The sequence below is a fragment of the Rhinopithecus bieti genome, unplaced genomic scaffold, assembly GCF_001698545.2.
Source record: "Rhinopithecus bieti isolate Rb0 unplaced genomic scaffold, ASM169854v2 scaffold_5179, whole genome shotgun sequence".
NCBI lineage: Eukaryota > Metazoa > Chordata > Mammalia > Primates > Cercopithecidae > Rhinopithecus > Rhinopithecus bieti.
Window position 1 is genome coordinate 839,615 of NW_016804741.1, and position 14,957 is coordinate 854,571.

The 14,957-nt window shown below is 38.1% G+C and overlaps 1 protein-coding gene across 1 annotated transcript in view; it reads right to left on the reverse strand.

The window, feature by feature from the left end:
* The window catches only part of ATP8A1 (ATPase phospholipid transporting 8A1), a 283,721-nt gene that overhangs the window by 98,634 nt on the left and 170,130 nt on the right, over positions 1–14,957 (reverse strand). Inside the window, exon 25 of the mRNA XM_017870339.1 lies at positions 12,833–12,897. Within this exon, the coding sequence (XP_017725828.1) occupies positions 12,833–12,897 (65 nt within the window). The remainder of the gene's footprint in view (positions 1–12,832; positions 12,898–14,957) is intronic.

The following is a 14,957-nucleotide window of genomic DNA, read 5'->3' on the forward strand; positions in this document are numbered from 1 at the left end:
GGATGTGGAGAAATAGGAACACTTACACTGCTGGTGGGACTGTAAACTAGTTCAACCATTGTGGAAGACACTGTGGCGATTCCTCAAGGATTTAGAACTAGAAATACCATTTGACCCAGCCATCCCATTACTGGGTATATACCCAAAGGATTATAAATCATGCTATAAAGACGTGCATGCCATAAAGACGCATGCACACATATGTTTATTGTGGCACTATTCACAACAGCAAAGACTTGGAACCAACCCAAATGTCCATCAATGACAGACTGGATGAAGAAAATGTGGCACATATATACCATGGAATACTATGCAGCCATAAAAAAGGATGAGTTAATGTCCTTTGTAGGGACATGGATGCAGCTGGAAACCATCATTCTCAGCAAACTATCGCAAGAACAGAAAACCAAACACCACATGTTCTCACTCATAGGTGGGAACTGAACAATGACATCAATTGGACACAGGAAGGGGAACATCACACACTGGGACCTGTTGTGGGGTGGGAGAAGAGGGGAGGGATAGCTTTAGGAGATACACCTAACGTAAATGATGAGTTAATGGGTGCAGCACACTGATATGGCACATGTATACATATGTAACAAACCTGCACGTTGTGCACATGTACCCTAGAACATAAAGTATATATATATTAAAAAAAAAAAAAGAAACATGCCTGGGAAATAAAAATAAAGAAACATGCTTGGCAGATAATGAGGCCAAGTAGAACTCCTCACATTGAATCATTAAGGTATAACCTGGCCAAACAGGTAATATGTTCATATAATACACTCCAATAAAATAATGTAACAGCAATCTTTAAGAAATCAGAGACTAGCAGCTTTATGGCAATCTTTTTCATTACTTGTTCATGATCTATATTGAGGAAACCCTTGATAAAAATCCCAGAGGGTGCACTAGACAATGAAATCTGACACAGTTTTATGGTGAAATAAATCCCTGATTTGTTTGGAAAGCATCATAGTATGCAAGTTGTCATTTTCATTTTGGCAAAACTCTGCTTGGAACAGGCTAAAGAACCCACAGGCCAGATATGCAAAGAACATATGAGGCCACCTAAGAACTGTGTTTTTGATGGCCCCAAAAGTAATGCTTCAGAAAGCACCTGCATAAAAATGGTCCTTTTCAGTTTTCTAGCCTTTTCTCCCCCGATTCCTTTCAGAAGTTTACAGGAAAGACAGTATTACTTAGGAACAAATCCAGGGAACACCCTAGTAGAGAATGTGGAAACATCCCTAAGGAAAGGAAAAGCAAAGCCTCTACCTTTTGAGTCGATGACTGGTTAGCCAGGGGTTCAGAGAGCAGAGACGAGGTGAAGATTATGGGTAAATAGTCCAACATGAAGCAGCTAATGGGAGTGGCTTCCAGATCTTGCTCTGAGGCTGTAATTACTTATTTGTGGCTTCAGTAACTAACAAGTGATCTCTCATATATGTCCCAGAGGGTCTATCAGCAAGGCTAACCCCAAACAAAAAAGTTAAAGGAAAAAAGCCTGTTTATACTTATTTAAAGTATACTTTGGCATTTAGGTCCAAATACAAACAAGTTTCCAGCATCTACACTTATTCTAGGAATCTGTTAAATGTGTGCAGGTCAAATGATAAACTTATGTTACAAGGAGGATTCTATTCCCAGAAAGGAAAAAAAAATGTCAAAATTCTGCATTATACTTTGAGTTTCAGACATATCATTTAATAATGTATTTCTATTACGGAATGAGGGTCTATATCTCACCAAAATTTGTATGTTGAAATCCTAACTCCTGTTTTGATGGCATTAGGAGGTAGGATCTTTGGGAGGTGATTAGGCCATGAGGGTGGAGACCTCATGAATGGGATTAGGGTCCTTAAAGCATTTCTGGAGAGCTCCCTTCTTCCATCATGTAAAGACACAAGAAGACACTATCTATGAACCAGGAAGAAGGCTCTCAAGAGACACCAAATCTGCTGCCACCTTGATCTTGAATTCCCTGATCTCCAGAAATGTGGGAAACACACTTGGTGTTTAAGCCCCACAGTCTATGGTGCTTTTGTTAGCCTGAATGAACTAAGACAATTTTGTTATTCTTGGATTTGTTGTTTTTCTTCATGAGTTTACCACCAGTTAAGCAAATGAGCATATGATCGGAACTAACAACAAATCACTTTTGGAAGATATACACCTTTCACCTTTGTCAGGATGAACGTAAGGTCAGGAAGCCTGCGCTTCCCTTTATAATATCAGCAACACAAGTTTCTGTTTTCACTTCCCTTCCTTAGAGAGGAAAAAATGCAACAGAATGTTATAACACCTGCAGTAATCTTGCTGAACAAAGATGGTGACTCTACTGAAACAAGGTAACTGTCTGGAGGTAGAGCCACTGTGACACAACTCTTCATAGCTGGTCAGCAGACACATGCAAATTACCAAAGTGTAGAGAAAGCAGTGGTCCTCAGATATCGTACAAACGTGCAGCCATGAAAAAGTGAGATGTGAGAAAGTCCAGGCTGGCCCGGAGAGTGCATACAATGGTTCTGGACACTGGTAACATTTGAAATAAAATGACGTCACGCTGTAAAGAACTAGGTTCCAGAAGTTGAAACATACCCTATGGCTCAGAACTCCAGGTTTTCCTCAACTTCTGGTGGATGTTGAGTATGATAAAGATAAGCTAATCAAACATTTTTCACCTTCTTGGAAAAGGGAAAATTAAATGTTACTTTGAAAAAATTCCCTAATGAATGATGAAAGTTAAACAAAAAATAAGAAATATTTCAACCACTTAAGACAGCAAGAACTCCAAAACCCTTTTGGATCTTGGGTAGCTACGTGGGCTCAGAGTTCTAGAAAGGATTATACCACACATATCAAAAAGTATTATGGGTAAATTCATTTCATGGCCTATCATAAACTCTTCGCCAGAGGTATGTATGTATTTCAATGTACCTCTTCACGATTTTATGTAATTTTTTTGGTTTGACTGACTCTAGAAGGCAACTGTGTGGTATCGGAAAGGCTTCCTCCGAATCCTTGCTCTGCCGCATACTGGCTGTCTTTCCTCAGGCAGGTGACTTAACTTCTCTGAATCACATTTTTCTCATTTATAAGATTGGATTACTATCTATTTTGTAGAGTGATTATAGTGATAAGATGTGCTAACTCCTTTATTTGTGAATAAAGTGCCCTGTCCAGTGCCTGGCATGAAGTGACATCCAGGAAAGGCTAGTTCTGCTGTTCCTCTGGTATCAGGTCTAACAGAGGTACTAACACGAAACGGGTCAGGTGCGGTGGCTCCCACCTGTAATCCCAACACTTTGGGAGGCTAAGGAAGGCAGATCACTTGAGGTCAGGAGTTTGAGACCAGCCTGGCCAACATGGTGAAACCCCATCTCTATTAAAACAAAAAAATTAGCCGGGTGTGATGGCACATGTCTGTAATCCCAGCTACTCAGGAAGGTGAGGCAGGAGAATTTCTTGAACCCAGGAAGCAGACGTTGCAGTAAGCCGAGATCACGCCACCGCCCGCCCCCCGCCTCCAAAAAAAAAAAAAACCAGAGGCCAGGCTTGGTGACTCATGTCTGTAATTCCAGCACTTTGGGAGGCCAAGGCGGGTGGATCACCTGAGGTCAGGAGTTCGATACCAGCCTGGCCAACATGATGAAACTCTGTCTCTACTAAAAACACAAAAATTAACTGGGTGTGACAGGCACCTGTAAGCCCAGCTACTTGGGAGGCTGAGGCAGGAGAATCGCTTAAACCTGAGAGGCGAAGGTTGCAGTGAGCCGAGATCGTACCACTGCACTCCAGCCTGGGCCACAGAGTGAGACTCCATCTCATATTGCTGGGATAATTTTAAGTTTTCTTATGAAATCTCCCAATGGCAATTTTATTTCAATTTACCTTTTCACTGCCAACATTCAGTACTATCAGCTACTTCTGGAAACATGTCTTCTCAAATCTGGGAAAGATGGCATTATCTAGTCTCATGTGACATATAGTTCTTGGTACATGATAGGAGGATAAATATTTATATGACTAACCACTGATTTTCTTTATCTCTTAATTTCTGTCTCCAACCTGATATAATTCTTAACTGAAAATAACTGGAAAGCTATAAACTGATGGGCATTTCTCTTTTATTATCTGTCTAGTTCTGCATAGGTGACCACATCAATGTATGTATTTGGTTTAAAATAATTAATTATAAAGATGACACCCAGGGCTTGTTTTGCTGACATGTTCTTCAGACATAACACCATCAAGTTAATTCTTAGGTTTTGTTTTTAAAGCAGAGAAATAAACGTTTACTGGGAGTAAAAAACAAAACCACCACCAGCATCTTACTTTAGTTTGCTAAGGATCTACCTTTTAAAATCTACTATAGATTAATTTAAAATGTCAAATAAGAGGATATACATAATAATCTTAAACTAACACATATTTTATTAGCTGTTTTGGCGGTTTGTGGCCCTACCTCATCATCATTTAAGACATGAGGTATTTACAAATTTATGGTCAAATAATGTTTCATTCTGTCTCTACTCTTACACTCTCCAAGTGTTCACACTTTAAAACCATGAATTAACGGAACATTCTAGGAACATTCTTAATAATACATTATGACCATATCAAGTATGGACAATGTTAGCACGTTCTTAAAGAGTGAGTTATGGCTCCCATAATAACACATGGATAAACCATTGGGTATTACTTGCTTTTCTACAATGTGTTATTGATTCAGTGGAACACTGGGCATTCCATATACTCCTACGCAACACATATATCAATACTCCAGCTACTGCAGGCGGTAGTAAAAGAACATATGCCAGAGAGTAGGGAGAAACTACATTTATGTACAACTGGCCCATTTAGTATTCATCCCAGTCAGGATCACTAGCTCTCTTTGACATAGTTCCCCTACAACCCCCAACACATTATAAAATTAAAACTTATTTTAAAAAATTATATTTATTAGGGTTTTTTAAAATGTAGTTTTGATCAAAAGCTTTGGTGTTTCCAAACTCCTAGCCTGTACTAGAACATAATGTTGAAAACATATGTGTATAGAATCAAACCAATATAAAGTAATTTTTCCAAAATGGGTAAGGCAGACAGGTGAAGTCGTTAAAAACACATGGTCAAAGAGGTCCTCCAAACAACTTAGTGGAAGGCGGCCAAACGAACGCATTTAATCAATATATATTGCTAAAGATAATGGGGAGAGGAAAAGAGAAAAAAATTCCATGCTTTGCTGATACACAAATATAGGTTTCCCAGGACAGGGGTAGATATGAAATACTGTAATTGAGGAAGTGGTCCAATCTCCCAGAAGGGCCTTGCCATCTGAAAAAGGTCAAGGGTCACAAAATGGAGGCAGGTAAGAAGAGGAAGTTGTAGTGCTGGGTAAATTGCTCTTGGTCCCTCAACAGAGGTTTGAGATTTGAGATTATGATAGGTTCCATTAGGCAAATAACTGCTTGCGAGGCATCTAGTCTCATTTAGGGTACAATGCAGAGAGAGGCAGCAAAGTGCTGAATCTGTGTGCAGTCTGTGTTTTAGCAGGGGGTGGGGACATGTAGCAAAGACAGACAAATCCAGGGAAAGGAAGGAAGAGTGGGATAAGGGATATAATTATATAATTTAAAGAGTTTTACAGATAAAGGCTTTTACCAAAGCCCCCATGGTTATTATTTTAAACCACCACTGAAAGCCTCCTAAACACTTATTTTGACTTCGTTATTAACTATTCTCCAGTGGCAGCAGTGAATGCAGAAGGAAGCATGCTGGGAGGAACTGGGTCGACAGACATCCAGTCTCTCTCACTGCCTTCAATTCAGCCAGGAAGAGGCTGCTCAGAATATACAACCGGCTTTCTCAAAATAAGCAAATTACAAATCAATGGTTTGGAGAAGGTAACAACTAGGGCCTGTGAGAAATTGTTACCCAGAACCACAGAGACAGCTAATGTTGGGTCCATTTTCTAAATGATTTAAATTAATTAATGTAAGAAAACGGAAGAATCATTATCTGCCGTATTTTCACAGTGCAAATCCCAAAGGCACACAATTTCCATTATTTTATATAGACATATATACACACACACATATGCACACATATATATACCCCCACACATATATATGCACATATATACACATACATATATATGCACATATACCCACACACCATATATATGCACATATACCCCCCCCACACATATACGTACATATATACACACAAAGAGTCAATAATATCTTATGTACAGTTGTATTAGCGAAATTAAATATGAGGTCTTTTCAGAATTCCATTATCACAAGATTTGGGCATTGCCATATTCCAGAAGAGCCTCCCTCTTTCAGGGGTTCTGTTGTCCTGGTGGTGAGTGGTAAAGGAGGTGGGAAAATGGGAAAGGGGGATAAGGGTTGGGTGGATAATGAAAATGAAACAAGTTAATATGTTTGGGAGATAGCTGCTAGAATATTTGTTTCTGCAAATGAGTCACTGCTGCCACTGGAGAAGGTATGGTTATTTAAAACCAAAATCAAACAAAACACACTTTGGAACTTCAAGCAATCAAGGTTTACATGTAAGATTCCAGCACTTGCTAGCCATGGGAACTCAAAGTCTCTATCTGGAATTGAGACAAACACCACCAGCCCTACAGGAGCACAGTTTACGTATGCCGATACACCAGGTATACTGGCACACAGTAGGTTTCCTAAAAACTGTCATTTTATGGGTGTGCTGACTCATCAGAAGGTGTGGGTGGCAGAGATGCAAAGAGGGCACAAGGCATGGCGTACTCCCCTCAGAAATGTCAACAAACTTGTGGGGGAGAATGGAAAGGGGGCAGACTACTTAGAAAGCATTTATCTGTAATTCTAGGTCTCAGGGAGCTCTTGGAAGAGTTCAGACATTTAGCCAAAAATGAGGTAAAGAATATTCAGGGTTGAGGGGAGGAAGAACTTCTCAAAACAGACACACTATAAATTTGTGAACAACCTCACTTAAGGTTCTCAGCACAAGCCAGCCTCGCTGAATTCTGTTTAAAAAAAAGGGACACATTTAATTCTATGAGCCCAAACAATGGGTTTGATGGAAGTTTTTCAACTACATACTTTGGCTTGCAGCAGACATTGTCTAAATCCAGGAAAAAGAGAACAGATTATTTGTTCATATGTTATTTTCATTTTTTGGTAATGTTTACAGTTTTTACTAACCCATTTATTTCAAATGTAACAAAGTTGGCTTTCTTTACTGAGAGCTACTTAGAGTAAGCAGTGCGCCACACAATATTTGAACAATCTTTTTGAATTAGGACATTATAAAAAAGTATCTTTGCTTCTGATAGGGGTACATTAACACCTTCAAAGTTAAACTTTGATCTTAAAATTTCAAGCCAAAAAGCTGAAACAGCTTTGCTAATGGTAAAAGAAAATTCACAGTACTGAAGCACCAATGCTGGCAGTGGAGGAAAACTCATTGTGGTTTAAAACTTGCCTAAACTATTTTCAAAGCAATACAAAACATATTGTATGAGACTCATGGGACATATCAAAACAAAACCTGAAGTAGCCCAAATTCTCTTTTTTCCCTTCTTTTCTGGAGTAGAGTCAATAACTTGCTTATTCTGGATTTCTTTCAGAAGCCATTCAACAGTGGCCTGTTCCCAAAACAGTGAGGTCTGTCTGCATAATACATGTAAGTTGAGCTTAAAAGGGTACAGATGACAACTTCAGCCTTTATGTCCTGAATGTCCTATAAGTTATAGTAAAAACTTACATGGTGTTAGAATGTCAAATTCAGCTAGAAAAAAATTAGCAATTCCATGAAGGGTTTTCTTTTACCACAGCGTTGAAAAATATATATTCTAACGCTTGTTAACTTAATATCCAATGTGGCTAACAATTCATTTTCTGTAAAATATATAAGTGAAGTGAAACACTGGTATCCATAATCAAACCTACAGCTGGTTTGGGGTCATATTCTCAAGCAGAGAACTTTAAGTAATCTAAGAGCAGAATGGCTGTTCAAAGTTATCTGTTACAGCAGCTAGCTGTGAAGAACTCTCCTCTAGAAATAATAATACTAAAAAAAAAAAAAATGATGATGATGTCCAGAATTGTTTCTAAGTACTTAACGGGTATTGTTGTGTTTAATCCTTACAATCCCACCCCTAAATGAGATGGACATTTTCATTACTCTTGTTTTACAAATGTAGTAGATGAAGGCTAGAAAAACCTATTTGCTTCCCGCACTTTGGAATCAAATGCCTTAGATATATCCCCGAGTGCCACCGAGCTACCTGTGCTCGGTCCAGTTATCCCTTCTAGATTCTTTATCCATAAAATGGGCATAATAGTATCTGCCTATAACATATAAATTAATAGTTTCAGGTATAAATGTGATTGTCCCTGTAAAGTCCTCAAGCCAATACCTGTTACAAAATACACAGAAAGCTGCATCTTCCTGCAGGATCCAAACATGACTTCCCATACATTAGGTAGTGGCTCCCGATCAGGCTGAAGGTGAACATCAACAACAGCAGAGACAATCTAGAAAAACTGCCAGGATGATCAGAAGGAGAAGTGGCAGGGCTTCTCAGAAGTTAAGCTTGGGAACACTGACTGGAAGCTTTTGAGGGTAGGAAATTTATGTTTCCAAACATCATGCCTGTTGATTGAATAAATGTATAGTGTATATTTTCCCTTTCTATGCCTTTTCTGTTTTCTAGGAAAGCCTGGCAGTACAGAAAGGGGGATGAAAAATAGAAAAAATGGATTTGAGATGTAGCTGCACCTCTGGGGACAGATCCCACAACTCCTCATATAAAAGAGATGCCAGAAGGAGGAGAGATCAAGGTTAAGGGTATATCACGAGAGACTCAACACAGTCAATTTTGACACTCCTAAGAAACCTGTTTAAATCACACAGTTAATGGCTTAAAAAGTGATGGTCCCTCCCACCCACTCTGGATTTAGATGAAATTGTGGTGAGATCCTGAGCTATCTCAATGAAACATGTCTTCAAAATTTTTCTCCCATAAGAGGAAACTTAGACCAAACCTATACAAAAACATAATATGTTAAGTTGCCTGAAAGTATTTCCAGAGATTTGGAGTTGATGTGCCATGGAGGATATAAATAATATCGCAGAAACCCAATCCTTCCACAACTGTTTCAGTGCGTTTTGAAAGAATTTAATTAGAAATTGGGAGCCAAAGATGGACCACAGTATGAGATTCTCTAGTGCTTAGCTCATATTCTAGATGTTTCCGGATTTAACAGACAGACTTTAAAAATTTACTTTACAACAAAATAAAAAATATAAAAGAGATGCAAAACTATCACTAGGTATAAGGGTTCATCATTAATTAGAAGTCTGTGGGACATTTCGTGGGCATTGCTGTGGAGGTAGAGAAGTAAAATATTCCCCTTTCAAGTCAGTATTTTGAAATTCTGCCTTTGCAGATGCTTAAAGAAATGTCTCAGCCGGGCACGGTGGCTCACGCCTGTAATCCCAACACTTTGGGAGGCCAATGTGGGCGGATCAGTTGAGGTCAGGAGTTCAAGATCAGCCTGGCCAACATGGTGAAACCCCATCTCTACTAAAAATATAAAAATTAGCTGGGTGTCGTGGCGAATGCCTGTGATCCCAGTTACTTGGGAGGCTGAGTCAGGAGAATCCCTTGAACCCAGAAGGCGGAGGTTGCTACTGTACTCCAGCCTGGGTGACAGAGCAAGACTCGGTCTACAAAAAAAAAAAAAAATCTCAATATGAGAACACAATCAAATACTAATAAAGTAGTTCAAAGTAGTACTACAGAAAGTTATTCAAATTAAAAAAAAATTTATTACAAATACCTAATAGGTTTTGGTCAACTTTAGATGATTCTTAATTACATTTATCCATGAAATTTTTTTCTAAAAAAAAAAATCAAGCTTTCTGCCCAACTCTTTTGCTGATCCTGGCAATTTTACAAGAACCTGGTGGGTAACTGGGTGACAACACCTGGCTTTGCTCTTGGACAACATTCTAGCTGGGGCCGCTGCTCTTACTATGAAAAGAGTCAAGAATGAACCAAGGCAGAAAGACCTGTCAGGTTTCCCTATCAGGTCTGTAGAGCGAGACTTCCATTATGATTGTATTTTCAACTGTAGTTTGGTCTTATGTATTTATTTAAATGTTTTTAAAAATGCTGAAGAGCTTTTTTCTTTTCTTTCTTTTTTTTTTTAAGAAGGACGCTCATAGTGAAACTCAAAAGAAAAAATTAGAAAGCCCAGTGGAATTTCTTTGGTGGTGATCTAGATTATGGAAGACAAAGATTTCCATCATCATGATCACTAGGAGAAAGGGTTTTCTATCTGAAATTTTAAGAGCTCCGAATATGATACATTATAAAAGTTCAACGCAAGAAAAAGAGATTCAGCTTCTGAATTTTATCAGCTTTAGGAATAATATTTTAGTAGAAAATCTGAATAGAAAAATGCTCAATATGTATCAGTCATGTGAAAGAGAACCTACAGTTGTAACTTGCCACCTTAGCGAAAAAAGTAAAAGATAGAGGGAAATAGTATTTTTTAGTAACAAAAATGATCACTATGCAAAACAACTTATAAGCTATTGAAGTTATATTTTTTCTACAAAATTTTATAACATCTCATTTTTTCACATGTGCCATGTACTGTGCTAACTATGCTAATCCTATGCCAAAGGTTACATTCTCCTTATTTTCTAGGCAGCAAAAGTGGCTCAGAGAAGCTGATTTTAATTTGCTGAAGGTCCCACAGTCAGATTGGGACACAGTCACACTGGGACTGTGCTCTTCACCCTGTGCTATTTCACAGAATGATTTGAGTACACTCATTAAAATTGTCACTTGACAAAACACACATTCACATTTCCTAAGACATTATATTCCTAAGTTCATTACTTAAATGCTAATTATTCTTTGTGCTAATAAAATAATTCTATTCATTACTGATCAGTACAATTTGAACACAGATTGGATGCTTTTCTTTTCCATATCGATGAAAAAATAATGATTTACCTACAGGCACTCTAGCACATCTAATGATTTGCCTGAAATCTCAGCCATGGGTTTTATGACACAAGATCGGAAGGAGCTATGCAAAGTGATGTTTCCTTTCCTGCTGAGAAACAAATGAGTGCACCGCAGCAGGTCTGACCCTAAACAGTCAGATTTGTAAAGTCACCACTTAACTCCCTGGGAGAAAAGCCTTCCCCAGACAGCAGTGTTAGAATGCCTGGCAGTCTGGAGCTGGACAAATTAGTGTTAATCCATTCAGCCACAGTGTTTGCCTGTGATCTTTAAACTGCTATTTGAACTGCTAAGGAGATTTTTAGCCACTTTACTTAAAAAATATCAGATATGATCAACGATAACCAAATTTAAAACTGATATACTTTTTTTTTTTTTAAAGAAGCCCTTAATTAAAAATTACTCAGTGACTCATTTCTCAACTATTTATAGTGTACTTACTATGTGCTAGGCCATTTGCAGGGCACTGAAAAAGAATGATAAACCAGAAAAGACAGACATAGTTCTTGCTTTTATTGAAATTTAGTATTCAACTTGAAACTCCTATCAATGTTTGCTCTGGTAGAAACAGGTAGTCCAAGGATCTTTGAAGTGTTTATTAATTTTGAGTTACCATCTTAGAAACCTCAAAATGAAAATAAATGCCACTGTCTTAACAATACACTGGTACAATACAACGAATATTTTTGGTATTTCACTTCTCTAATTTTTCTTAAGATTACTATTCACACTGCTTGATACTTAAAACACTTAAAGAACATGCTTATCCAAGAATTGGAGAAAGATGATGGCAAGAATAAGACAAAAGAAGCAAGGCTACCATATGCTACGGAAGGTCAATGCCCAAAGCCAGACAGAAAGGATACCATATCAAAGGAAGCGTGGCTTGCCCTGCTTTTGCTTCCACATCACAGGGCCTGTCTCTAATTTCTTTCAGGTATAAGAAAAACTGTGCACCACCTGTAACCCATGTTACTGACAAAGGCATCAACACCATCCCTTCTTCAGTCACTGCTTCACCATCCCTTCCATGCATGTGGCCTCTCAGCTTCACCAACAACCCTAATTACCAAGGTTTTCTCTGTTCTTTGCATCATAATGACTATTTTAAGAAATTGTATAATCACCTCTACTGCTCTGTCTTCCACCTAAAATTACAAATAGTCTCCTTTACTTTAAACTATTAACAGGTCACTTGACCTACATATTATTTTGCTAACTATTTTACACTGTATTCCTAACAAATCTTTCCTCATTTCCCCAATATGACATCAAGTGATCACAGCCATGAAAAAAGACATCCTAGGAATTTATATTTCATTCCAGAAGTTAGGACATTAAAGAAAGTCTGTCTTACTAGGAATGGTTGTTTTGTGTTGTTCAATAGCTTTCACATTTTTTAAAAAAGAGGTAAAATATATATTAACACTGGAAGTTAAAGCAGATATAAAATGTTTAATATACAGAATACTTGGATATGAGCAAGTTGCAGTCACTTAGCAACCTCTTGACATAATGCTTTTGTAAAACAACTTTTCTGTCTCACAATATTACGCAAATCATTTTGCAATTTCTTTTAGCTGTCACAGATGTAAAGCTTGAATCAATTTACATCAATGTGATTCAAAACAGAGTACATTACATTAAAACAACTACAGTGATAAGGTACCTTTGAACCTCAGGAAGATAAAATATTTCCACAGCTATCTGAATATAAAATAAAATAACACGAATACATTTTAAAGGAGTTTTAAAATACATGATTTTACTTACATCAAGAGAGCCTTCATTTATAACAATCATTCCCATGTTCTTCTTCAACAGTTTGCAGGAGTGTCCTGTATCCAAACATAGAGTATATTAATTGATAACTAATTTCTCCAGATAATAGGTAAAGATGTTAAAACAATGATATGTACTATGAAAATACCTAAAGATGATTTTACAAGGACTGAGGGCAACCAGTTGTTTTCCAGGTTTGTAGGAAGTTAAAAATGAAATGCTCTTGCTTGCCATAGAAGGGATATGCAACAAATACATCTGGCCTGTTAAGGCTACAAAGACATCTGGAAAGAGATGGTGGTAAGTATTCTTGATGTCCTGAAAACTGACAAATGGATTTGTAATACCCTTCATGATGACCAACATGAAGAGCAAAAGATAGGCCAATGATTGTTTCTAGAAAATAGAATAACAGAATCCTTCTCTAGACACCTAGGGAAGGTGCAGGTGGCTGCCTCTTGGATCCGCTGATCCCATCACCGTCTCCTTTCCTGGGAGAATCAGTACATCCTCTACTTTCCTGCCTTCTCTTGCTTTGTTATACTTACTGCAGGGCAAAAATCCCCCCTTTGTTAAATCCAACTTGGCCTACTCTGTACCTGTTCGCTACAGCTGTGTCTGAAGAAGAGGCAACTCTGCTGATGTCACATTTTAAAAATACCATGCTATTTAAAATAATTCCATCTATACTCACATGGCCTTTGTGATCTCATTCCATCTCATGATTTCATATATCATCCAAATGTCGACCATTCTGAAACTCCTAAGTTCCACTCAGCCCTCCTTCCTGAACTCTACACTCTCATATGCAAGTGCTTACTTAACTGCAGACACTTAGGTAGGAAGTAGGCATTTCCATCATCTCAAAGTCAGCCTACTCAAAAACCAGGCTCCTGATCACACTCCTCCAACCTCCATCAAGAAAACCTACTTTCCCTTCAGTTTTCATCATTTGGGTTAATGGTAACTCCATCCTTCAGATGCTAAGGCCAAAAACCTTGAAGGAACCTGATCTATTTCTTTCTCTCATACTCTACATTTATCAATCTTGTTGTCTCTACCTTTAAAACATATTAAGAACCCAACCACTTCTTACCATTAAAACACATCAAGAACCCAAACACTTCTTACCCTTTCCCTTGTTACCACCTTGGTCCAAGCCTCCATTATATTTCCCCTGGATTAATGTAATAGCTTATTTCCTGGTCTACCAGCTTCTACACTTGCTTCCCTCTGAGTCCATTTTCAGCCTAGCTGCCAGAGTGACTGTTTTTACAGGAAAGTCAGAGCATGTCTTTCCTCTGCTGAGAACCATCAAGTGATTTCCCTGTTTACTTGGAGTAAATGCAGAGTCCTGACAGTGGCCTGGGAGGCCCCATCCACCCTGGACACTGCTATGCTGAAGATCTCTTCTACTACTATTCTTCCTTTTGCTTTTGTGCTGTTTCTGTAACAGAAGACAGCTTTTCTCTAATCATCACGCAACAAGCTCCCTCTCCTCTTTTAGGTCGTTCCTCAGATGTCACCATCTCAATAAGTTCTTCCTGACTTCACTATTTAAAACCAAATCCCTCTGTGCAATGCCCTGTGTTTCCCTCCCATTTCAGTTTTCTTTATAGCGATCACTAATATCTATTATACTATGTACTTTTCTAATTTACTTTATTGTGTGTTTCTCTGACTAGTATCTGAACTCCACAAGGGCAGAGATTTTTTTGGGTTATTTTGTTTCCTGCTCTCCTCCTTGCACTTAACTGGTACCTGGCACTGTAGATACCACAATTATGCTGAATGGGTGAATCTTCCCTACCTTTTTCTAGGAACCAATCATGGCTCAAGATTCTGAATGTTAAATGTTGCCAGAAACCACTACCATATTCTTTTTTCATATGAACATCCATAATAGTGAACATATCCTGAACTACTGGTACCCCTGACTGCCTATTTTCCACATTACCGCCCTTTATTGTCATATATTTTCTATCTGTAGTCTGTCTTACCATATTTGTGTTTTTAGGTCTCCCAATTTTAATACATTCTGCATTTCACCATTATTTTCCTTCTCATACATCTTCTTTCCATTTTCTAATAACAGCAATAATTTTTACAATCAAAA